Raw genomic sequence first — 25652 nt, 5'->3', positions numbered from 1 at the left:
CAGTGGATAGCATTGTCACCTCACAGAAAGATGTTCTCTGGTTCGATGCTCAGCTGGGGTACCTTCTGTGTGGAGTCTTCTTGTCCTCAGTTTGTTCGCATGGGTTTATTCCATGTGCTCTGCTTTCTTCCCACATTTCAAACACATGCAATAGGTGGTTTGGGCACTCTAAATTACCATAAGTGTGAGTGTGCATAAGAGTGCGTGGTACGGAAGAACAGCCATGGCAGGGTTAGGCACCTGGTGGTGTGAACCTTGGCTGTAGATGATTGTAACTGTTAAAGTGACACCCTGACCCTAACCATGACCAGTTGCTGGCTACTGAGACTTGTCTGCATATATCAACTGGACACAAGCTGATTTAAGTATACTTTTCTCTGCACTTATTTAAGATTTGAGTCAGTAAATATTGTGTGTCTTTGATTCAGTAAATATTGTGTCTCTGTCTCTCTGCAGTTAAGTTGCCTGAAGTGTGAAAAAGTGTAGCCATCTGGGCTCATTGAAAGTTGTTAGACTGCTTTGAAATTCCTGTTAGTGTTAGTTAGCCTGGGGGTTTCTGATAGCATTAAAATCTGTGTTGGTTACATTTATAGTAATCATTTTAATCAGAGTTGCTGGCTACTGAGACTTGTCTGCATATATCAACTGGACACAAGCTGATTTAAGTATACTTTTCTCTGCACTTATTTAAGATTTGAGTCAGTAAATATTGTGTGTCTTTGATTCAGTAAATATTGTGTCTCTGTCTCTCTGCAGTTAGTTCCCCACCCCCCTCCCTGTTTCCTGTTATGGTGTTAATCTTGGTGGCTTTGGAATTGCACTCCCCTGCTGTAAATCTGTTTTTGCGCACTCCTCCTCGACCCATCTCATTTGCTCACTCAACTGAGTACAGTGAGATCATATTTTGATTTCAAATACTCCTACCAGTCCCATCTCCTCTGCTGTGTACAGAGAGAGCACTTGGGAAAGACATTCCCCTATAGTATCATAATCTGCTCTGTTTCCTCCCTCTCCAAAAAAAAATTGCACTTCATCTGCTTTAATGTATTTGTTTTTCTTTCTACTTTATTACCTTATTTTGCTTTTGCCTCTTCTTAAAAGTACTCAATTGAATTTATTATGCTGCCTTTGTTACTGCTTGTTAGTAGCCTGATTAAACTGTAACTGTTATTCTAAGGCCCTTGGTTTAAGCACTTGGGTTTCAAACCAGTTGTTTTACATTAAGAAGGTTTGTGGTCTGAACTGTTGTGGCAGGACAGGTAGCATACATCCTTCTGAGTTGGGAACTGCTGATTGAAGGCTCAGTGTCTGTTATTCTAAAAGTGTATTAGTTCTGGGTTAAGCACTTGGGCTTCAGGCCAGTTATTTTACATTAAGAAGGTTTGTGGTCTGCACTCTTGTGGGAGGAGAGGGTAGATTCTGCCCTTCTGAGCTGGGAATTTCTGGTTAAAGGCTTATTGCGCATGCTTACTTGAACTGTTTCTTTCTGAAATCAGTACGCCTTGTTTGCTGTAGCATAGACTAGATTCAAGCCGGCTGTATCTAGCTTTGTTTATATAACTTGTGCACTGTCTCTGTACCCCAGTGGCAGGACTGTGCAGTTAGAACTTGTCTGATTGAAGACTGCTGGAACAGGGCTCAGTTTTGAGCTTTTTAACTGGTTAATTGGGTAAAGTGTTGTTTTGACTGTATCTTCTCTATTTTCTGAAAAAAAAAAACAAATATATACACACACATATATATATATATATATATATATATATATATATATATATATATATATACTTGTTTTCCGCCTTTCTGAACTAGTATAGTCCAGTTTTCAGGTTATTGCTGAATCCAGGGCTGTATTACAAGTTTCTGTGTTGCCCATACCTTACTTGGATAGAAGGAAGTTTCTCTGTTCACCTGTGAGAGAGGGGAGCTTTGAGCAGCCTATCTGTCCCTGGAGGAGTGGTTTCAGCCCAGAAGTTAGTAGTTTATTGGCCATTTGGGCTAATTTTGATTTTATCTGCTCTATTTTTGAAAAAAAAAAATCCTTGTTTCCCACCTTTCTGAACTAGGATAGTCCAGTTTTCAGGTTATTGCTGAATCCAGGGCTATGTTACAAGTTTCTGTGTTGCCCATACCTTACTTGGATAGAAGGAAGTTTCTCTGTTCACCTGTGAGAGAGGGGAGCTTTCAGCAGCCTATCTGTCCCTGGAGGAGTGGCTTCAGCCCAGAAGTTAGTAGTTTATTGGCCATTTTGGGCTAATTTCTATCTCTTTCACTTCCCTGCTATAAAAAACGCATTTGTACAGTTTTTGCACTTGTATTCCACTCAGCAAGTGCCTTCCAGGTGTTCTGCAGAGTCTACAGCAGCAGAGAGACAAAAGAGTGACTTTGGAGTGATTATCATTTTTCTGCTTTTCTTACTGTCTTAACTAATTCCGCCTATAACACTAGTTTTTTAGCGAATCTGTGGTTTAAAAAGTTTGTTATTGCTACATATTGTAATTATTTTCTGCCTGCACTTGAATTAATTCATTTTTGTGTTTAAATAATCTGTTTAACTGTTGTAGGCTACACACTAAAGTGTGATAGCTTTTTATGTGCATTTAAAGTGGTGTTTTGATTGTATCTACTCTATTTTCTGAAAAAAAAAAAAAAAAAATATATATACTTGTTACCCGCCTTTCTGAACTAGTATAGTCCAGTTTTCAGGTTATTGCTGAATCCAGGGCTGTGTTACAAGTTTCTGTATTGCCCATACCTTACTTGGATAGAAGGAAGTTTCTTTGTTCACCTGTGAGAGAGGGGAGCTTTGAGCAGCCTATCTGTCCCTGGAGGAGTGGTTTCAGCCCAGAAGTTAGTAGTTTATCAGCCATTTTGGGCTAATTTCTATCTCTTTCACTTCCCTGGTATAAAAACTGCATTTCTGCGGTTTTGTGCACCGGGCAGCGCCGTTTAGCTAGAGTTAAACTATTCTCGGCTCCACGAAGACTACTCTTCAATTTTTCCCTTGGAACTAGACAAACCTTCAACTTTAGCACTCAAACCATTCATTTCACAGTCAAGCACTTGCTTAAAACTCAAAGCAAGCACTAATTAACCCTAGCACTAGACCCCCCCTATAATATCCAGAAGGACACGGCTCTCTATTCGTCCCCACCAGCCAATCAGAAAAACAGCTTACTACCTATTCAGGCATGTCCAAAGGACAGTTTCCGGTGTACTCTCTAGTCCAATTGGTGAATCTGGGCATTTTGAGGCAATGTTACAACTGCCTCATGTACACAGTCAACCCTCTCCTCCTACCACCAAACACTAATATATGCGAGAGATGCAATTATACAGCCAAACTGGAGGCAAAGCTGTCTCAACCCAAGACTGGAACTGACAGTCAAGAGTGGTTGGGTAATACTTGCAACACACCACCAGTCTCACATAGACCTAATAAACCAGCACTGGCAAATAACACACATGAATACATGAAAACATACTTGGAGGCTCTAAATAAAAATCTGCAAAAGCAACAGAGACCTCCAAAGCAGACATCCAAGCAACCTCCACACCCCATCACCAATCATGAAACACAAACTTCACATAATCAGTGTGTCACGCAGTCACAGCTCTTAACACAAAATAACATACCCAACACACTAGTAATAGGCAACTCTATAGTCAGGCACACTGATGTCCCACTAACTAGGCTGGACAAGGAGAAGGTTATAATTAGCTGCCTGTCAGGTGCCAGGATCTGCCACATAACACAAGCACTCAGGTCACTCCAGAACAAGTACAAATACAACTCTGCCATTATCCATGTTGGTGTGAATGACCTGAGACGTACCCCCCTGGACTACATGAAAAGAGACATGGAAGAGCTCTCTGATCATGTAGCGCAGGCTGGTATGACCCTGACCCTGAGTAGCATCCTGCCTCACCAAGAATGATGTCACAGTATAAAGAAAAAATGATCAATTTCAACAATTGGCTAAGTTTCTGGTGTCATTCAAAGGGGATCCAGTATCTGTCCAACTGGGATGACATGCTCGACAAGCCACGTTGCTTTGCAAGAGATGGCTTGCACCTGTCACCCTTAGGCTTTTGAACACTGGCCAAGGCTCTTACCACCCCCATAGTGCCTTTTTTAGGCAAGGCTCAAAAGACAAACCCACACCATAAATAGCACAAGTAACCAAAAACTGAGGGTAATGCTACTCAACGCTAGAAGTCTAAACTTCAGAATGCATGCACTCGAGGCACTCCTCAGTATGGAGAACATCGACATCTGTGCAGTAACAGAAACCTGGTTTAAGGCTCCTGGGAGCACCCCAGTACTACTAGGCTATAACTCATACCATACCTTTTGGCCACAGCACCAGGACTGAAACACAAAAGGCGGGGGTGTATCCATATTCATCAATGATACCCACACCTCCAGGTTAGTGGATCAGCACAATGCATCAGAGAACATCCATGTGCAACTAACAATGGGCAAAACTGCAATCCAAATTGTAGCTTGCTACAGATCACCCACCATGGCCCAGGACCCCCATTCCACATTTCTGGAGGCACTGGGAAATATGAAGGTCCTACCAAACACCCTAATACTGGGTGATTTCAATTACCCAAACATAAACTGGGAGAACTACTCAAGTACTAAATCCCTTGCCCAACGCTTCCTAGAATTTATAAACTCGAATGCCCTGTATTAACTGGTCAACACCCCCACCAGAGGGAACAACATATTGGACCTGGTCATTACCAACATGGGCGACCGGTGTTCTACACCGGAGGTCAACACCTCGCTGGTTAGATCAGACCATAGACTAATCACTCTGGATATCCACATAACGCCCCCACCCCCAATCAAGGAAACCACTGTGAAAAACTTTTCAAAAGCAAACTTCACATTACTTAAGACCGAGGTGGAAGGGCTCACAGCCACCATGCTAAAGGAAAATGCTGTCCAAGCTGCTAAAACCTTTACAAAGGCACTCTATGAGCATCTGCAGGAATGCATGGATTGTGATATCCCAAGTAAAACCAAGACTCATTCCTCCAAGAAAAGGAAACCAGTCTGGTGGACCCCTGCCATAAACAAGCTATACAACAGAAGGAGGAAACTAGTACAGAAAAGAGTAAAATCCCAAGAAGGAAAGACATCCCTGATCAGTATCAGCAAGTAACTATGATCCCTCATTAAATCATCCAAGGCTAGTTTCGAAAGAAAAATTGCCAATAACTCCAAAGATAACCACAAAGCGTTCTTTAGCTATGTCAAGAACCTAAGTGGAAACTCTCAGATCTGCTCTGAGTTAGTGCAGAATGGCACAAAATACACTCAACTGACTGATATTGACAACATTCTGGCAGACAGGTTTAGTGCAAACTTCACCCCCTCTCACCCCCTAAAGGGCCCATAACCATACCAAAAGAATGCAGGGCCCCATCAGCCCTATCCAAATCCAAAAAGCACAGCTTCAATGGGACCGGACAGTGTCCCAGGCTGTGTCTTACAAGAGCTCCAAAATGAACTAACCCCTCACCTAAACACACTGTTCATACTCAGCCTCTCTACAGGCTAAGTACCCACAGAGTGATGCACAGCAACAGTTATCCCACTCCATAAAGGTGGAGCCACATTGGACCCCGGGAACTATCGCCCTATAAGCCTGACTAGCCTGGTCTGCAAGGTTATGGAACGCATCATCATGGAACTCATTAACAGAGACATTGGGAACCTCCAAATCTTGGACACTACCCAGTTTGGCTTTGTTAAGGACAGATCATGCCTCCTAAACCTGGTGGACTTCTTTGAGATGGTTACCAAGGTATTAGATGAGGGAAATGAGGTCCACACAGCCTATCTAGACCTCACAAAGGCTTTCAACACCATTCCCCATTCTAGTATTATAGACAAGCTCACCAGCTTGAACATAAACCCCTACATCACAAGATAGGTTGCCAACTGGCTCATGGATAGAACCCACATGGTGAGAGTTGCAGGCTCTATGTCCGACTCTAAACCGGTTACAAGTGGCATCCCCCAGGGCTCAGTCCTAGGACCCCTCCTGTTCGGTATATACTTCTCAGAGGTACAGGCAAGCATAGGAGGACTATGGCTGACCAAGTTCACAGACAACTGCAAACTAGGGGCCATAATTGATTCTCAGGCTGATACAGACACCCTCCAGATGGGTCTCACTGAGACGGATACCTGGTGTCAAAATCATGGCCTCAAGTTAAATGCCAAAAAGTGCATAGTCATTCCCTTTGGAAAAAACAAAGTACCCACAAACTACCACATAGGTGGTACTCCCTTAACTACAGAAAATGTAATAAGGGATCTGGGGACCCAAGTAGATAGTAATCTCTCCTTTGATAATCATATTGCCAAGGTGGTTAGAAAATCCTTCTGTGTGGCCCACCTAATCACAAAAGGGTTCGCATCTAGGTCAAAAGAGGTTATTGTGCCTCTCTACTCATCACTCATTAGACCCATCATAGAATACAATGCCCCATTTGGGATGTACCTTACAAGACACCTGCAACTGATGGAAAGACCACAAAAGTAACTCACCAAGAGGATTACTGGCCTCAAACAGATGCCCTATGCAGCCCGACTCAAGAAACTCCAGCTGCACTCTGTTGCATACTGCTTACTCAGAGGTGATCTCTGCCTGATATACAAGGCCATGTCCAACCCAGAATTGATGGACATGCTCCACCTAAAAAAAAAACAAATCCTGGAGAGCCACACGCTCTAGAGATATAAACCTCACCACAACAATAAATAGGACATGCTGGAAGGATAGATTCCTATCCCAGAGACTTCCCATGCTTTGGAACAGGATTCCAATATACATCAGGCAGAGCCCCTCCCTAACACTCTTCAAGAGAAACCTTGATGGGTGGATGGGAAACAGAAAATCTACCCCGGGGATCACTGCAGTGGCTCTGCTGGATAGTGGTGCAGGGAACTAATGGCTCTGCTGGACAGAGGCACAGGGAACTAATCTAAGGGGGTGGCGAAAGCCAACACATTCTGGCTAGGCTTATAAATGCCTTTGGGTAGATAGCCTAGTACTTACCTATGAACCTATGTGTAAAAAAGGGGTTGTGGATTGATGGATGGATATATATATATATATATATATATATATATATATACACACACACACACACACACACACACACACACACACACACACACACACACACACACACAACACACACAAACACACACAGATATATATATATATATATATATATATATATATATATATATATAGATATATGAATTCCATGAAAACATAAATATTACACTTAAGTAAAGGTTTCATCATAATTTACTTATGTCCGTTATGTGGATTGAATTGCCCACTTGTAGCCTCATGATAAAATACTGAGAAAACATAGCATAACCAACATCCAACATGCTATATTACTATAATCCACATGTTTGGCTTAATTTTATTAGTTTAAACAAATACTTTATTGTAATTCACAATCTAGACACCATGACAGAAATGAAATACAATACTGCACAGGCATGAAATGGTGCTGCGGTAGCGTTGTTGCCTCACAATAAGACGCTGTCTGGTTAGATTCTCAGCTAGAGCTTCTTCTGTGTGGAGACATGCATGAATGGGCGTACCTTCATTGAAGGTTGTGTGTCAGGGCTGGTAACTCGGCACGTAAAAATCAACTACCAATCATTAGCGGACCGACATTCCGCTGTGGCGACCCCTAACCGGGAAAAGCCGAAAGACACAACAACAACTGTACAGGCATGAAATGTAACTCAACTTGTATTTGGTGTGCTAAAGGCATGCTTTCTTTGCTTAGACACCTCTGGTGAGTCTGTGTGGTACTCATATGAAATAGGTAGCAAGATATTTGAAATACGGCATCATATGATTTTTTTTGCTCCCCTTCACCATATAGTTCCATCACAACATGTTCCAGGCACCACAGCAGCAGCAGAAGAAGATGACAATAATCCTCAACAAGATAAAAGATGTGCATGAAGAACTCCATTAGGCAGTGATAGAATATTACTATGTGTTTTCAGCAACTATAGGCCCTAGCAGTTATAAGGTGATAATGCCTTGCTGACTAAACATGATGCATGGAATGTTCTTCTCAGGTTTTGCACAATACAGCACAGGATAGACAGTGAGAAGAGTCACAGTCATCATCATTTCATTGAGGACAATAGAAAAAAATTACAAGACTATCACAAACTGGGATTAAAATGGGTCACCAGAGTCATTTGAAGAGGCTGCAGTCTCTGGAAGAATAAAAAGAAATAAGGATCATTTCCTTCTCAATTAGATGAGGTCCCATTGAGAGTCTTTGATCTGGTGTCACTTTGCAGGAGAGAGGAGGCAGGGCTTGAGGTCTCCCTTGGCAGATGGCAGAGATGATGTATTACTCTGTGACTTGGACTTGGATGGTGTCCCAGGCCTGGAGGTAGGTGCTTGCCACCACGCATGACAAGGGGTGACCTACATAGACAGGACCATACATAGCAGTTAGCTACTCCTTCAAAATTCTGCATGTATCTCACCTCAGTATCCTTACCCTACCGTAAGCACAGACAACACAGCCAGTGTGGCTAGATATGATCGTACTAACAATTTCTTCAATCCAGGGACAAAAAGAACTCCTCCATGTTTTTCAGTCTTGCAGACACTGAAGGGGCACCCCTACTGCATTTCTCTCACTTACAATCCTCTGTGCCCATACCTCTCAATTGTACATATTTTTGCAGAATGTCCAGATTTTTACCTCATATTTTTGGTAATTTTCTCATAAAATTGTGGTTTTCTGGCAGAAACATTTGCAAATCATTGAGAGTTGAAGTCAGAAAATAATGACAGACATTTCAGTTTCAGACTTCATAGCCTTCAGAAAAGTCATGCTAATGCAAAACCTGTTATTCTATCAATTTTCTAAGTTTTTAAGAGAAATATTTTAAAAAGTGTCCTTATTTTTGGGACTTTGTCCCCCATTACAGCTGGCTTTGTCCAGATTTCATGCTCTATAAGGTTGAGAGGTATGTCTGTGCCTTCTGGTATTACTGGTCATATCAATCAGGAAATGGCAAGATTGTCCCCATGTGTGGTTGAACCCATTCACATCATTGGTGTCGCACACCATGGACTGCCACACTTGATCTCTCTGGGTTTGGTCTATACCCCCTTTTTAGTCCATGCCACCCAAGGGCCTACAGCAGGACACTATTTTCAGCTGAGTTTTGGGCATTTCCCATTAAGCTGAGACCTGTGAATTTTCCAAAGTTTTTGTCATATTTTTGGTTTGTTCATTGTACAAGTTGTGGTTTTCAGGTCAACTACAGAGAGTTTTAGTTATTAAATAATGATAGACATTTATGATTATATGACTGCTATACCAAAATGTTTATTCTTTCAGCTCTCCATGTATGTAACAGCAATATTTAAAAACTGTCCTTGACTTTGGGCCTTTGTTTCCACAGCATTATTTTAGCTTTGTTCCCAATTCTTTCATAAAGATATTGTGAGAGCTTTTTTCCATAAGAGTGGGACATCAGACATATTAGTTATAATTGCTGGGGCTATCACTGTTTGGTTATTATTCTAGCTTTGCAGGATTATTGTGATTTGTGTAAAGCAACTTAGAATACTTTAATGTGTGGAACAAAGTTGAAAATATTATATGACCATCATTTTCTATCACAACTAGACATCTGATGAGCGCAAAGAAGTAGTTGTAACTGTCGGGTAGCACCTACCTATGGATGAAAGTAATTCACCCTCTTGTTTACTCAGTTTAAACAGTCACTGATCTGGCATGACAAGAGTAGAGATATCAATGTATGTGCTAAAATCAGTGTAAAACTAGTATGGCTAATGTGTGTGTGTATGTGTGTGTGTGTGTGTGTGTGTGTGTGTGTGTGTGTGTGTGTGTGTGTGTGTGTGTGTGTGTGTGTGTGTGTGTATGAGGAGTGCAGAATATTTAAGAGTTACAATCTAGCCATTTCTTTTCCATCACAAGCATCAGCACTGCATAAGAGAAGTGTCTACCTTTGAAGATCTGGAACTGCAAAGGCAACCAGGATGTAAACCACCTTGGAACCACACTGCTGCCCAAAAAGCACAAGAACGAAGTCAGGAAATACCAAATTAAACATAAAAATACTCATGTGAGTAGTTAATTTGGTTCAGTGTAAAAAAACACCAACAATGAAAAACAAAGAGTATTTTATTGATCTTTTATATTTAATTTGGTGTTGTCTGGCTTCTTTGTTGTGTTTTTTGGGTGACAGTGTGGTTCAGAGGTGGCATACCTCTGAAGATCTGACAGGAGCAGTATCAGTGTGGAAGTAGTTGGTCATTAGCATAGTGGCACAGTAAATAGTATTGTCATCTTACAGTTCATAGCTTTGGTTGAGTTCTTGGCTGTGGCTTCTTCTGTGTCAAGTTTGCATGTCCTCCATGTGACTGTATGCTTATTCAGCATTCTGGTTTCTTCCAACACACCAAAGATGTTATTAAGTGAATTGGTATTCCATCAGTTTGCCTTTAGGTAAGCATGTAGTGTATATGTATGTGAATATGCGTTTGTGCATCTTGTGACAGGCCTGGCATTCATGGTTTATGTCAATGTGTTCTTATTTATATAATAATAATATCACACATTTTTATTTGTGGATAATTTTTCAAACTTGTCTAGCCTAAAACCAGTCTTGAATAGATGCATGTACAACAAGGTCACTGTAGCTTTTTGGGGGGCTGTATACAGTGTGGTCATTGCTTCTATAAAATTTTCTTACACTCAGCCCTTTGAGGTATGCACAAAATATAATTATAGAGTGTGGTCACTATGTCATTAACTTCACTGCCTTAATCTCAGAGTTGTGCCCAGAAGATCACTAAACTTTGTCTAGTGGCACTGTACCATTTAGGAACAACAAGTTGAAACACATTAGTGTGATTGTTATTATTTTCATTTTCCTCACAATCGGACATGGGACATTTATACGGTTGGCTAGTTTTGGGGAAGTAGGAGATAGGAGGTGTGATGTTATATGCATCTGATAGCAGCAACTTTTTTTATTTTAGTTCGACTTGCTCCATCATATGCCATTGCAAGATCTATCAGCCTTCTTCAACATTCCCGGACTTTCTTCATGTGGGCTGGGGTCAGCACAGATCGAAAAGGTGTCCTGGGAGTCTGGCCATATCACCATCTGCTACAAGATTTTTCACTTTATGCTGTACCCCACTGACCCCCACTTTGGTCTCTTGGTTGTGTCTATATAGTGGGCATACAATGGGAGTATGTTGCCGTATTGCCTCAACTCCACAGCAGCTCATTCATGTCCCCACCTTAATTCCTCTTAGGACTCCTCCCCCTTCTTCACATGTCCCAGTTTCCACCAGGGATTGTGTAAGTGGAATGCCATAAAACTTCCCTCTTTCCTTTGTTAAGTGCTATCTGATGTGTTCAAACCTAATTACACTGCAGGAAGTGGGGGATGAGAAAAACCTTCTGCTTGCAGCAAATACAAGCTAGTTTTTCTTCTCTTGCAAACTTTGCAGCCATAAGTTAAGATCTTAGCTTGAATTAGCAGCTAAAATGAAATGTTTGCCCATTTACAAATAATCCTGCTTTCTCAACCACAAAGCATTCTATAGCTATGTCAAGAATCTTGATGGCAACACCCAGATCTGCTCTGAGTTACAGCACAAAGGCACGAAAATTACAGAACCAAGTGATATTGCCAACATCCTGGCAGATAGGTTCAATGCTAACTTTACCCCCCTCTCACCTCCTAAAGGGTCCATATCTATACAGGAAGAATGCAGAGTCCCTGTAATCACAACTATGCAGGTAAAAGCTGCACTCTCTAAAGCCAAAAACACAGCGTCCATGGGACCGGACAACATTCCGGGCTGCATTTTACACGAACTTCAGAACGAACTGGCTCCCCACTTAAGCACCATGTTCAATAATAGCCTCGCATCAGGTTTTGTGCCCACTGAATGGAGCACAGCAACAGTTATCCCACTTCACAAAGGGGAGCCACCACTGTTCCTGGGAACTATCGACCTATTAGCCTGACGAGCCTGGTCTGCAAGGCCATGGAATGTATCATCATGGAACTCATAAACAAAGACATTGGTAACCTCCAAACTCTGGATCCCACCCAGTTCAGGCTTGTGAAAGGCAGATCATGCCTCCTGAACCTGATTGACTTCTTTGAGGCAGTCACCAAAGCCGTAGATGAAAGGTGGTTCACACAGCCTATCTTGACCTTGCCAAGGCTTTCAACACCATCCCCCATTCTGGAATTATAGCTAAATTCACTAAACTAGGTATAAATCCCTACATCACAAGATGGGCTGCCAAGTGGCTCACTGACAGAACCCACACTGTAAAAGTTGCAGACTCCAAATCTGACCTCAAAGCAGTGACAAGTGGAGTACCACAGGGTTCCGTCCTGGGACCTCTCCTGTTTGGTAACTACTTCTCTGAAGTACAGGCTAACACAGAAGACCTCTGGCTAATGAAGTTCACAAATGACTGCAAACTAGGAGCCATAGTCAAGTCCACAAATGATGTGGACATCCTGCAGAAGGGCCTCGCTGACAGATGCCTGGTGTCTGAGCCATGGCCTCAAGCTCAATTCTAAAAAGTGCAGTGTCATCCCCTTTAGTAAAAACTCTGTACCCATGAACTACCACATAGGCAGCAATCTACTTAACACCGAATGCATGATAAGAGACCTTGGGACACAGGTAGACAGTAGTCTCTCCTTTGATAGTCACTTCAGCACAGTAGTCAGGAAGTCCTTCTATATGGCACACCTCATCATAAAAGGGTTCTCATCCAGGAAAAAAGAGGTCATTGTTCCCCTCTACTCGACACTCATTAGATCCATTATAGAGTACAACGCCCCTTTTGGAATGTACCTCACAAGATATCTGCAGCAGCTGGAAAGGCCACAGAAGTACCTCGCAAAGAGGATAACTGGCCTCAAACAAATGCCCTACACTGACTGCCTCAAAAAACTCCAGCTTTACTCCATAGCATATCGCCTACTCCGAGGTGATCTCTGCCTAACATATAAAGCTATGTCAAACCGAGAGCTGTTGGACATGCTACACCTAATGAAATCCCAATCCCTCTGAGCTACATGCTCTAGGGACCTAAACCTTGTCACCACAATAAACAGTGCATGCTGGACGGATAGATTCCTGTCCCAGAGACTTCCCATACTCTGGAACAGGCTACCCATCTATGTCAAGCAAAGTTCTTCATTAGCACTCTTCAAGAAAAATCTTGATGAGTGGATGGGAAATAGGAAATACACCCTGGAGATCACTTCTGTGTCTGCTCGACAGTGGCACAGGAAAATAACTTTCTTGGGTGACGTAAGCCAGGGAACCTTGTTGGCTAGGCTTACGTAAGCCCTTGGGCCGATAGCCTAGTACCTACCTATGAACCTATGAACCTATTAAGCATACAAGCTGGCCCCAACTCCCTAGCCTTGCCATGTGATTCTTCACTGACCCCAGCCATCTAATTAATTGCAGGCCACCACTATTGTTTGCTAGATTGCTAAGAAAAACAATTTCAGCTATTGCTAAAACCTTTTACATCTCATCCCTAAACACCATGCCACACTTAGGCATGTATGCCTTTGTGTCATGCCTTAAGTGAGCCTTAATCCCATAGTAAACCCTACTTGAAATATTAATTTAAACCTATTTTGTCATTTAAATTTAGTCTGATACCTTCAAGTATGTATTTTATCCTCTAGTCTCTTTGTAACCTAATCTCCAGGCATTTCAAAAATCTAACTGATTTGAGTTACAAAATTACACAAACTAAAGCCATTACATCAAATAGTAACTTAAGCAATCTGCCTACATGTTCTTAAACCAAAGTGTCTTTAAACATCAACAATAACATAACTAGCCTTTTCTCTGATACAAAATTGTTGTCCCATGTAAATAAAATAGTTTAAGGCAAACTGCCCTTGAGTGCCCTCAACTATTTCTGATCCTCTCCAAATGCTCTGCCTTGTGGCTACTTTCCAGCCTCAGCTCCCCAGGCCCTGTCATGTGGCTACCTATAGGCCTCAGTTCACAGGCCTGGCCCCAAGTGGCTACCTGCAGGCTTCAGTTTCCAGACCGTGCCATGTGGCTAACTGCAGGCCTCAGTTTCCAGGCCCTGCCATGTGGCTAATTGCATGTCTCAGTTCCTATGTCCTGCCATGTGGCTAATTGCATGTCTCAGTTCCTAGGCCCTGCCCTGTGGCTAATTGCAGGCCTCAGCTCACAGGCCCTGCCATATGACTAACTGTAGGCCTCAGCTGCTAACAACTAAGCCTCAACCATATCACTCCCCTGTGTATAATTTTTTTTTTTTAAACTTGTACAATACTTCCTGTGTCTTATGTATAACCCCAGGCCTTCCAAGGGGCATGTGCCCTAGTTATTTCTCTTTTTTAACTATGCTTTACTTCAGTCAGTGCAAATCCTTGGTTAAGTACTTACAAAACCCTTATGATGTTCTAATTTTCACTTGATACCTTTCAAGTACAACCTTAATTCCTACCCTTGCTTGTAGCATCGAAATACAGTCCTGCAAAACAAAATACAATTATGACACACCAAGTCAATGCAACATTACCCCCACTTATCTGCTGAAAAACTGCTTGCATGCCTTTAAGCATAATACCCTAAGCTTCCTACACTATTAAGTAAACATAGTACAGATTATACAGATAAATGCCACTAAAGCCTGCGATTAAATCCAAAAACAAACAAAAGGCCCCTACCTAGGATCACTCATGTAGTTCACACACAAACCAGTAATCCACAGATAAGCTGATCAGACAAGCTGCCAAGGTAGAGGTTGAAAGTTACACACTATTCCAGATATCATATATGTATCCATACAAACATTTTATTGTTTTTATTGTGAACTGCCATTATGTCAAGCAAAATGTTTGTCTTCCTTGAAAGAAGAATAATAAAACTGAATTTCCTTCTTTGTTTATGCTTTTTGTTCAGGCCATCAATGGATCAAAAAGTTGGAAAATAGCACTAAAATGGGCCTTAGAGCATCTGTAACCACACATCTTCTGAAGGCCTATAAACCACCAGACACCCAGTTTAATTTGCTTATTTATTCCATGGTTATTACACTGCACTCCTGGACATGTATGATTTGTTAAAAGGATGCAGGAAAAAGCAAATCTGAAGAGTAATACTAAATTTCTTTCCTTTTTTTTGTGCATGCAATCCATTCATACATCCACAAACCCTTTTCCTCATTTTTTTGCAAATCTGATAGGGCTGTCATATCAAGAGTGACAATCATCTACAGTCAACGTTCATACTGCTGGGTGGCTATCTCTGTCCACATTGGATCAAAAGGGTCAAAAATGACTCTTAAAATGCACTTCAGAGCATTTATAACTTTATGGTTAATGGAGACCTTGACGTCTCCAGACCCACAACTTAATTCTGTTATTTAATCCACAGTTATTATAGTCTGCTCATGGCCAGCTAGGGTCCATTTAAAGGATGCAGGAAAAAAAAGCAAAGTTGAAGAATAAGTCTGAATTTCTTTCCTTACACATAATTTTTGCTCAGGCCATCATTGGGGGAAAAAAGTCTAAAATGCACCTCAGAACATTTTGAGTTTCCATGGCTTCTGGAGCCTAGTGGCCTGTATACCCCCAGCTTGATTCAGTTATTTTCTCAACAGTTACTGTGTTTTGAAAGAATGCAATAAAAAGCTGAAGAGCAAGACTAAATGCACAAAAAAGTAGAAAAAGGTGATCTGAATAATGTGAGGGGCCAAGGTAGAGGGGTTGAATGGGTGGGTTTTGTGTGTATGTGTGTGTGTGTGTGTGTGTGTGTGTGTATCAGACAGCAGTGAGGGACACCAGGAAGCCCTTTCATTTTAGCTCCCATTTTACTTAAGGCCAACCCTGTTGCTGAGATCATGCTGTACGTCCTCCATATTCATTACTCCAGTCACATTTCCTAATTCTGCCACCAGGTGCTCTACAGAAGAATGCTTGTACTCCTGATATCAAACTTGATCTATGTTTATGCTGTACAACTGCAAAATGATTCTTTATAGATTCTACCCTTTGTAAATCTAAATGAAAATATTACTTTCAGGATTTTCGGCATGCCACATTATCTACAGTCATGGTATCAGTCCCGTCCTGTACTCTTCAACAATCTTTGTAACAGTTTACCTTTAACGTTAACTCCTTCCAGTTCTTCCTCTTCCACAGCACCAATTACATCAATTATGCAGGCAGTGTGAATGACAGTTTTTACACCACAGCAAGCCTTCTGGAGTAATGCCTTATCTCTGATATCTCCTTCAAATGTTTTAAGCTGCATTTTGCTATTGCATTCTGCAAAAGAAATATAAAGCCATTTTAGCTAAGAAAAGAAAATTGTAACCACAGTTGAACTATATTCTTATTTGAATCACTTCAATTGTGAAAACATTCTCACTACAGCATGCAGTTCTCTATGACATGCTTCTTTATGTTGATGCTGTATTCCATTTGTATAAAATGGAATGTAAACTATCTGTATGACTTTTAAATGTCAGAAACCGTAACATATCACTGTTTTCTCAGAGATCTCTATTTTGTACAACAAAGTGCACTGTAAAACTGATACATGCTATTAATATTAACCTCCAGTCCTAACTGTTGCATCCCTAAACAGCACATTGAAGTTAAAATATGAGTATTTGTTATGTTTATGATTTATACCAGTTATATCTAAAGTGAACTCACATGAAGAGAAAATCATGCTCACATACCCACTGAAAAAAAAATAAAGAGTAACTGTAAGCACAGGAATGATTCTGGGACTTGTGAAGGATATATCATTAAAGTATGCAAAGAGTTTGCTATGCCACAAAGAAGGTAAGCTGCTGTAAGTCAGACAAAAACTCAGATTACAACTTGTTATGCAAGAAAATTGAGTCACCAAATATAGTAGAATTAGTGAATTTTGATCTGTTTATATATTGATGTTTCAAATATCTTAAATATTAGCAAAGTGGGATTAATTGGCGATAGGATGAGATACATTAGGTTTATTGCCTTTTATGCATAAAGAGAAAACCAAGCGACTGTAATGTATCAGAAATATTGGAAAATACAAGACTGAATATATGAGGTAAAATGGGATAATAACTGATAGGCCTAATTTTAGAACTTATGGGTTAAGTTTATGGTTACCAGATGAGCTTCTGTTTGTTAGTTTAGTTTCTCATGCAGTTTGGCATGTTGATATGGTTTTGAACTAAAATCATAATGTGATGCCAAGGAGATATAAAAGAGGGTTACGAGTTAATAATGGATTCTGAAAAGGCATATTGGGAGCTTCAACAAATGAACTACAGACAATTTTTATTTACTCTGTTTTTACATATTTCTGAGAATAATGATTTTTAACTGTTTAGATTAATAGGCTGTAAGAATTAATTACTTTTCATTCTAACTCAATGAAATGTTCCTGTTTTATCAATTGAGCACACTACTGAAGACAGAGTTTTGTCATTTCAATATTTTTTAGATACTGTCAGCTGATTAAAAAGCATTGGGGGTCAGGGCAAAAGTATTTGTACTGGATGAGAAGTCTACTAAATTGAACTGAGATGGCCTTAACTAGTATCTTCAAAATAAGGGTCACAAAGTAGTAGTTATTAGGTGAGATAAATTTTGGTGCTGTAATTAAATGAAGAGTTATGAAGGCTTTTCATATGCTTAGGAGATTGATTATAGGCAGTGAAATGTTTATGATATGTTATACAGGGATAAGGTGATACAGACATAAATACATTTGGGTAGATTCCACTGGCCTATGACAGACCATGTGGCTTTATTTTCTTGAGCCATTTATTTGAACTTGAAAGTAAAATGAGTTGCAGTTGAAGGTGTACATGGTATTAAAGGTACTTGTGTTAAGAAGAGAAGACGTGCCAATTATTTTTATAGAGGCTTTCTTTTCCCTATACTTGCAAGGTGGGAGGTTAGATCCATTGCAGTTTTCAGATCTAATTGCAATGAAATGCTCTTTGAAGTGGAGTCTAATGGCAGTTTTATTGAGTGAGGCTGTTTAATTATTTCCAGATTTGTTTTGGGTTATGATTTGCTGATTATACCTTTTGATTAGTTGCTGCTTGTCACAGTGATTAATCACTTACAGAAGATTCTCAGACTACAGTACTCATGTTGGAGCTGCTTTATCTGTCAAGGTTTGTGGCTATAAAAAGCATCACCTGTTTGAACAGTGTTTTTTCTTACTTTAGTGGAGATCTAAGGGGAGTAATTTTCTGAGGTAGGAAAACTATCTTTAGGATCTACTGGGGCGTGGTATGGTAAGCACGTTGATTCGTATCTGTGAACTAGTCTATGAAAGCTAGGTCACAGAGTAAACCAGTTATATGATTTTAGTAGGGTTTACGTATATGAGAAATACTGGAGATAGAAAACATGGAAGCAAAAATGCTATGGTCACTAAGGGTTATGGTGACGTAGGTGTATAAGAGTATGGAGGGAGAACTGCTTATTAGCCAATCTACAATTGTATTTTGTTTGTCATGCCATTTAGCTTAGCAAGGGAATTAATAATTTATTGGGGTGAGAAATTAATGAAGGATTGGCAAGCAGAAGGGAAAGATATGCTGTCCCAGCAGATGTTGAAGTCACCCGGGATTATTATAAAATTATATAAGTCAAATATTAGGGTGACCAACAAGGAGACAGCATCTAACTGATGTTGATGCAACCTGTTGACACAGGTTGACTGGGAGAGTTTAGACATTTGAGGGATTGAGACTATACTGGGAATCTATGATACAATGGCAGGCTACACACTTGGGGTCTTGTTCTGCATGGTTGGGAGAGGGTGCAATGAGTCCATCTGGAATGCAATTATTAACACTTAGAGGCACCCCACCTTTTGGTATCCTGCCTGGACATAAGCTATAAATGCTTGGTATTTAGTTACAATTGAGTGAGGTATAATTTGGGTAGGTCTGAGTGGGGACTCAGAAACAACTAGAATGTCAGGATGCTGTAACTATATTCAATTTTCTAGTAAATTGAATGTATGACTGAGGTTGGAAGATCAAAGACATTTTAAGCTTTTTGCTGGAGAAACAGGTGTATTGTTGACCAGGATCTCAGTGTATTTGACTTGTTATAATTAAGTTAGTTGAGAGAATTTAGTGAAATTGTACTGAAGGTGATAACTTAGTAATGACTGGAGGCAATTTGCTCCTGTTAAAGAGGAGAAGTTTTAGTTGTATGGGCAGTAGGAACTGTACAGAAAGTGTCATACCAGCACTTAAGATGACTAGAGTGTGGTGGAATCATTGCAACATGTCTGTGATTATGCTGGCTTTACCATAATTCATATGTGAGTTTGGAAATTTGCTAATATTGTTGGTTGTTGTTGGGGGTGTGCATGTGACCATGCACAGGAATGCAACTCATTTGAGACATTTCTGGTGCCTAGGAGTAAGCTAAAATGTATACCTGCAGTATTTTGGTACAAAATACTCACCTGTGGTCAATGATTGTATGGACTGATGTAGTCTGCTCAAACATCACAGTTGTAGCTAAATTGCTTTAGGCAGGCATATTTTTTTTCTGGAGTTGGATAACAGAGGGAACAAATGAACACATTTCTAATATGATGATGCACATGGGTCCTGGAAATGGTGCCTTAGAGGATCTGCTTACGGCTATGTCTAATTTAACTTTGTGCAGAAAGGTTTATAAGACATTGTGCACCTTAAAAAATCAATTGCTTAACCAGATGACAATTTACAGCTATGTTGCTGAAACAGCAAGTCAGCAGCAGGAATTAAACAAGAAGAGAGAGATTGTTTTTTCATGCAGCTCACATATCTCAGATCTACACCTGTAAATACATCAGATGGAGCTGAAGCTATATGATCCTGAGAGTAGGACCAGGAGGAACAACTTATACATTATTGGATTACTGGAAGGCAAGGATGGCCATAAACCACTGGACTGAAACTTCCACATCAGCCAGTAATTGAACATGTCCACAGGAACTTCCCAAGACATTTTATTTTTAGACAGAGAAGCAGTATTTAGGAGGTGAAAAGAACTGGGTAGTGGGTTATGATCACTGACTCAGTGCTTCAGATTGCACATGACCTCAGCAATTCATTGTTTAATAAAAGGGAGGCGTTGGTCCAATTTATAAAAAAATAAGAGAGTTGGGTTTTTAGTGTTATTATACTTCCCTGCATTGTTGCAGATTTCTTTGAAAAGACAAGCTATGACTTTGGATAACCCTAGGGATATTGATAATTTTCTGGACACTGTCTTCTCACAGAAATCTTCTGGTCAGACATGGGGTGACTTCAGTGAGATGAAAACTTCCGCAGGATCTCATGATAAAAGAATGGTTAAGAGTTACCTTCCCTAATCCCCAACGAAATCTTCTGCACAAAAGAAAATGAGGACCGTTTCCTTCACAAGTCTAAGTAATTATTTCCCTCCAATGGCCAGGAAATAGCTAGGACTTATTTTACCCTCACATGTTTCATCATAGAATAGATTAAGACCTCTTCAAATTTTGGTGGAACATGAGGTCAAGACATTAGACTTTATTTGTCCTGATTGTACACCAGAAGACTTGGATTCTCTGTCCATCCCATTGTTGCAAAGGTGAAAGAGAAACCCCCCTTTCCCCAGTAAATCTTGAGTTGCATGATCCAAATGCCATGGTGGATGGAAATAATATATCCCAATTTTCAGCAGTGGGACTGTATACCCATCAATGTGTATGGCCTTCTGTTAGGACTGCAATAATTGTTCATGCCAGGTTATCTGCTTTCTCTTGAGATGGGTGCTTTCTACATTCAATGGGCTATGATTTCTGAACATGGTTAATTATTATATTCCTTTTCAGGAGTGTTTGTTTGTTTATTTATTTATTTATTTTCCATTTGTTGACTGGGATAATCCAACTGATCTTGCACCCTTTTTCAGTGGAGGACTGGGGAGAAAAGCTCCACAGTACAAATTATACAATTAAAACATTCACAGTACAAATTATACAAGTAAAAAATGAACAGGAGTAAAGTAAAACATAATAAGCACAATAATAAGTGTATACAAAAAAGGTTAAACAGATAACCAATTGCTGTACAACAGATCTCAGCAACTGAGCCATTCAAATAAGTACTAAGTATTGAGGAGGTAGGTAAGAATAACATGGCAAAAATGCAGAAGAATTGTTATTGGTGGACGAATATGAGAATCATAGCAGTTAGTCTGACAAGTTGCAGTGTGAGAGGAAATAAGAGAGAATGGAAGAAGAAAGGAAATTAGTGTCAGATTACCGGGGCAGGAATTTGAAGGGGTATGGAGAGCGGTATTAGATTTATGGTTATAGTACACAGGAAGTTAGGATAGATAGCATAATAGCGGGAAAGGAAGAACTAGGATGGAGTGTGAGGGATGGAGAAGAATAAAGGAGGAAAGAGGGCAGGGAAGATTGCTTGTTTGTTATATATTATCGTTGACTATTAGACATTGTTGGGTATTTATAACCCTCTATAGTCTTATACTCACTGTTTAGCAGAATATTTACAAAACTGCAAGACCAATGGGGTTGGATACTTCAATGGCCTTGGCTCCACTGGCAGGACAGCTGGCTCATAGAGCACTGGTGGAGTTTACCTTAAATTTTTATGGTTTTCTCCCTTTTTTCTTTCTTTCTTTGTGCCATTTCTCTAGGCTTCCTGAGGTCTTTGCCCCTAGCTTTTCTTACTGTATTTGTCAATGACTTCCTAACAAATCCACCTGTGTGTTCTTTGTTTTTATTTAAAATGCATATCATTTGCATTTAATATCTAATGTAGTTACTTCAAGACTATTTTTTACTAATGTCTTCTCAGTTAAGACTACTGTGGATATTTTGGGACCTGATATTTCTTGCATTTTGACTATTAATACTGTTGCCAAATCTGCTAAAATCTTAATGTGGAATGTAGAGGGGGCCTTTCTTCCTGCAATAAGGTACACGCCCACTTTTCATTCCTAAGGAATTTTTCACTTCATATTGTCTTTCTACAGGACACTAAACTGAAAAGTTCATCTGTTTCTAAGATTTTAAAGCAGTCATCAAAAGGATGTAGTAAACCTCGCCACAGCAATAAATAGAACATGCTGGAGGGATAGATTCCTGTCACAGAGACTCCCCATGCTTTGGAACAAAATTCCAAATTACATCAGGCAGAGCCCCTCATTAACACTCTTCAAGAGAAACCTTGATGAGTAGATGGGTAACAGAAAATACACCCCTGGGATTACTTCAATGGCTCTGCTTGACAGAGGATCAGTTAATTAATCAATGGGGCAGTGAAAGCCGACACAGTCTGGCTAGGCTTATAAATGCCTATGGGCAGATAGCCTAGTACCTACCTATGAACCTACGAACCTATGTGTAGCCAGCTGTGTTAAATCAGCTAAATGGGCCATTTTGATTCAGCAGTCACTACAGTGATCCCTCCAGGCAACCATAAGGATAAGAAGGGCAGATGGATAATATTAAAGGTGACGATAGACAGGCAACTTTAAATTTTGGTGAGCTTCAATGGTCCTAATATTGACACTTTAGATGATTTTAATCAGTTTGCAGATACACTGGAATGCATGCTAATGGATAATCATTTTATTGTTATGGTAAGGGATTTTAATGTGGCATAGAACCCAATGCTCGATATATTTCAGGACGGAAATTACCTCATTTAATAAGAGCGTTCAATAACCTCCTCAGTGATCTATCCTTTGTTGGTGAGAGGAAGGTCCTACATCAAGTCTTATGTGACTATACATATTTTCTGCCTCACTTCAGGCTGTGCTAGTAAGTTAGATTATTTTCTCATCAATGCCTTAGGTACCCCAAATGTGATTGGGTGTGCTCACCATTCTACTGCACTATCTGATCATGCTGATTATCAAACAAATTATATCCGTTGGTAGTTCTGGTCCTCATAGAGGGTGGACATTGGACTCCCTTGTTCTTCATAATCCTTGGGAAAAACAAAAATTAGAACATGCTGTGAAGACTTTTACAGGCAATAACACTATTACGCCTGCAGATGCAAGACATTGCTGGGAGGTTCTCAAATGCTGTATTAGTCATTCGACCAAGAAAATATGAGTGGAAAGGAATGTTCTGTGTTTTTTGTTTGTGAAAATTTTTGTATTTCTCCAGGACTGAGCCTGAAATTGGTCAGTATTGATCAGTGCACTAAGTCAGTAAACAAAAAATAAACAAATAAATAAATAAATGTGAAGAGAGCTCAGAAAATTATTGAGTTAGAGCAGGAACTTACTGTGAGGGTACTCTTCTATAAAGTCACAGGCTGCAAATATCAAGTCTTGTGCTACAGATTACTCATTAAAGAAGGCATGTCAGGCACTTTACATGGCTAGGGAAGAGGACGGATGGGAAAGATGGAAGGCTAAGGCTTAGGCTAAAGGGACTGCATCACCAAATGCCTTAGCCAAATGTATAAAAGAAAGAAGGAGGGGGAGGCACACTTCAGGCCTTATGGATGATTAGGGAATAGTAGAATCTAATGTAAATTGCACCAATCAGATTATGGCCAAGACTGGCTGTATTTATTGAAAACTCCCTCTAGCAGAAATCCTTCTTCCAGGCTATTTCTCTTCCCCTGGTCACCAACAGTGACTTAAAAACTTTAAATACCACAACTGTCATTCAGTCTTTGCTGAAAAGCAAGGCAGCGGGTCCATACGGACTACCTGTAGATCTATATAATGCATCCTCTGCTACATTTGCTAAGTAATTGCTGATAGTATACTGAGAGGAAGAGCAACAGGGAATTTCCCCCCTTACTTCTAGACTGGCATCTATTATCTTCCCACCCAAGCTGGGTCAGAATCCACATTCACCTTTAGAATACTGTTTTATCTCTCTTTTACAGACAGGGACCAAAATATTTGCAAAGGTGCTTGTACATCACCTACAGAAGTTACTAACATAGCTGCATCTTTGGTTAAATGTTACTCAATTTTGCAAGGTACAGAATACTCTAACGGGACTGTATTTCTTGTATTTTCAAAAATGCTTTTGACTCTGTGGAATGGGAGTTTATATAGGTTGTGCTTATAGCCTTCAGAATCGGTGTCTCATTCTTAGACTGGTGTAAATTTTTGTATAACTCTCTGACAGTCTGGGTTGTCACAAACTGAATGGTCTCCAACTGTATGAGCTGTAGAGAAGCAACCCTGGGATCTGTGCTGACCCCCTCTTGCCACATATTTATATCTTCATACTTTGCAGAAAATGGGGTTTTATGGGTGAAAGATCCAGTGTCTCAGCTAGACAATATTCTTAATTTTCTAGACCATTTTGTAAATATCTCAGTCCAGACTCTGAATCATTAAAAATGTAAGTTATTGCCTCTAATGTTTATACATAATATCAAAAGGAGTTGCTAGAAGGGAAGAATTTTGTGGTATTTACTTCTCAAATATACATGGGCATATTACTTATGACATGGCTTTTGGTTCTTCCTGAAATTAACCTGGGCCAGTCTCAAATCAATTTAGATCCACTATGTTAGGCTGGAAAATACTAAACTTACCTTTGTTAGCCAGAATTCAAGCTATTAAAATGCTCCCCTTCCCAAATATCTGTTGTTTGCCTGGCACATTCTATTTCTAGAAAAATCTATATAACTAGAGAAATTCCTAAAATTATTCCTCTCGTCTGTGCAAGCCTCCTTGGGTCTGATGAAATAAATGTTACTAGCATCAGTTGGAGCTAGAGTTTCTGGATTTAAAGAAATATGCTAGACCATGTTGGATCACCCAGACTTTACAAGCTAGGACCTTTCCAACTCTGGATTGGGTCCCGGTAAATATGAGGATTATATTGTTTCTGAAGCAGTTAACAGCACAGGCTGGTGTAAAAAGGATCTGAAACCCAGGGGGCAGGGATCTTTCTGACTTAAGGAAGATGTTCGGGCCAAGGATAGGGTCAAACATTATTGTTAGGCTAGAATGTGGGATAACCCCTTATGTCAAGTAGGACAGTCACAAGTAGCATTGGATCAGCAGGGATATTTATTTTTGGCATGACCTTTATTCTGTGATTCAGATAGACTTATTATCTTTCCAGTAGTGTGGTGTTCATTTATAGACTATCACTGGCAAATTCAGGCAAGCTCTACAATTAAGGTTGCCTTACTTTTCTACCATCCCTAAACCCTCGGCCTAGCTGTTAGCTTTTACAGTAGCTAAGCCATTTCAAACCCTTGTGTGCATTAGGCCGTGCCAGAGAAGCATCTCCCCTCAGTTTATAAATATTGTCTTGATATCATGCCAAGAAGCAGGGACTCTCTTCAGTATAAGTGGGGAGAGGCATTAGGTATGGATATTGACCAATATCAGCAGGAAGAAATTATTTTGGGATGGCAAGAATTTAAGGTTCATACCATCTTAGTATTTACTCACTATACATGAATTCACTAATGGTTATAAGCACCAGGGTTCTCCTAATAGTACATTTTGGACATGTTAGACAGCAGCAGATGATTAT

At 40.1% G+C, this 25652-nt stretch overlaps 1 protein-coding gene across 1 annotated transcript in view; it reads right to left on the bottom strand.

The window, feature by feature from the left end:
• LOC122802100 (3 beta-hydroxysteroid dehydrogenase/Delta 5-->4-isomerase type 1-like) overlaps positions 1 to 25652 on the bottom strand; it is a 55470-nt gene that overhangs the window by 11074 nt on the left and 18744 nt on the right. Inside the window, exon 2 of the mRNA XM_044071793.1 lies at positions 16262 to 16426. Coding sequence (XP_043927728.1) covers positions 16262 to 16426 — 165 coding nt within the window. The remainder of the gene's footprint in view (positions 1 to 16261; positions 16427 to 25652) is intronic.

The sequence above is a fragment of the Protopterus annectens genome, chromosome 5.part0 (genome assembly GCF_019279795.1).
Source record: "Protopterus annectens isolate FY-2018-M chromosome 5.part0, PAN1.0, whole genome shotgun sequence".
In the NCBI taxonomy this organism is placed as follows: domain Eukaryota; kingdom Metazoa; phylum Chordata; order Ceratodontiformes; family Protopteridae; genus Protopterus; species Protopterus annectens.
Note: the sequence above shows the minus strand (reverse complement) of the source record. Positions and strands in the feature narration are given on the sequence as shown.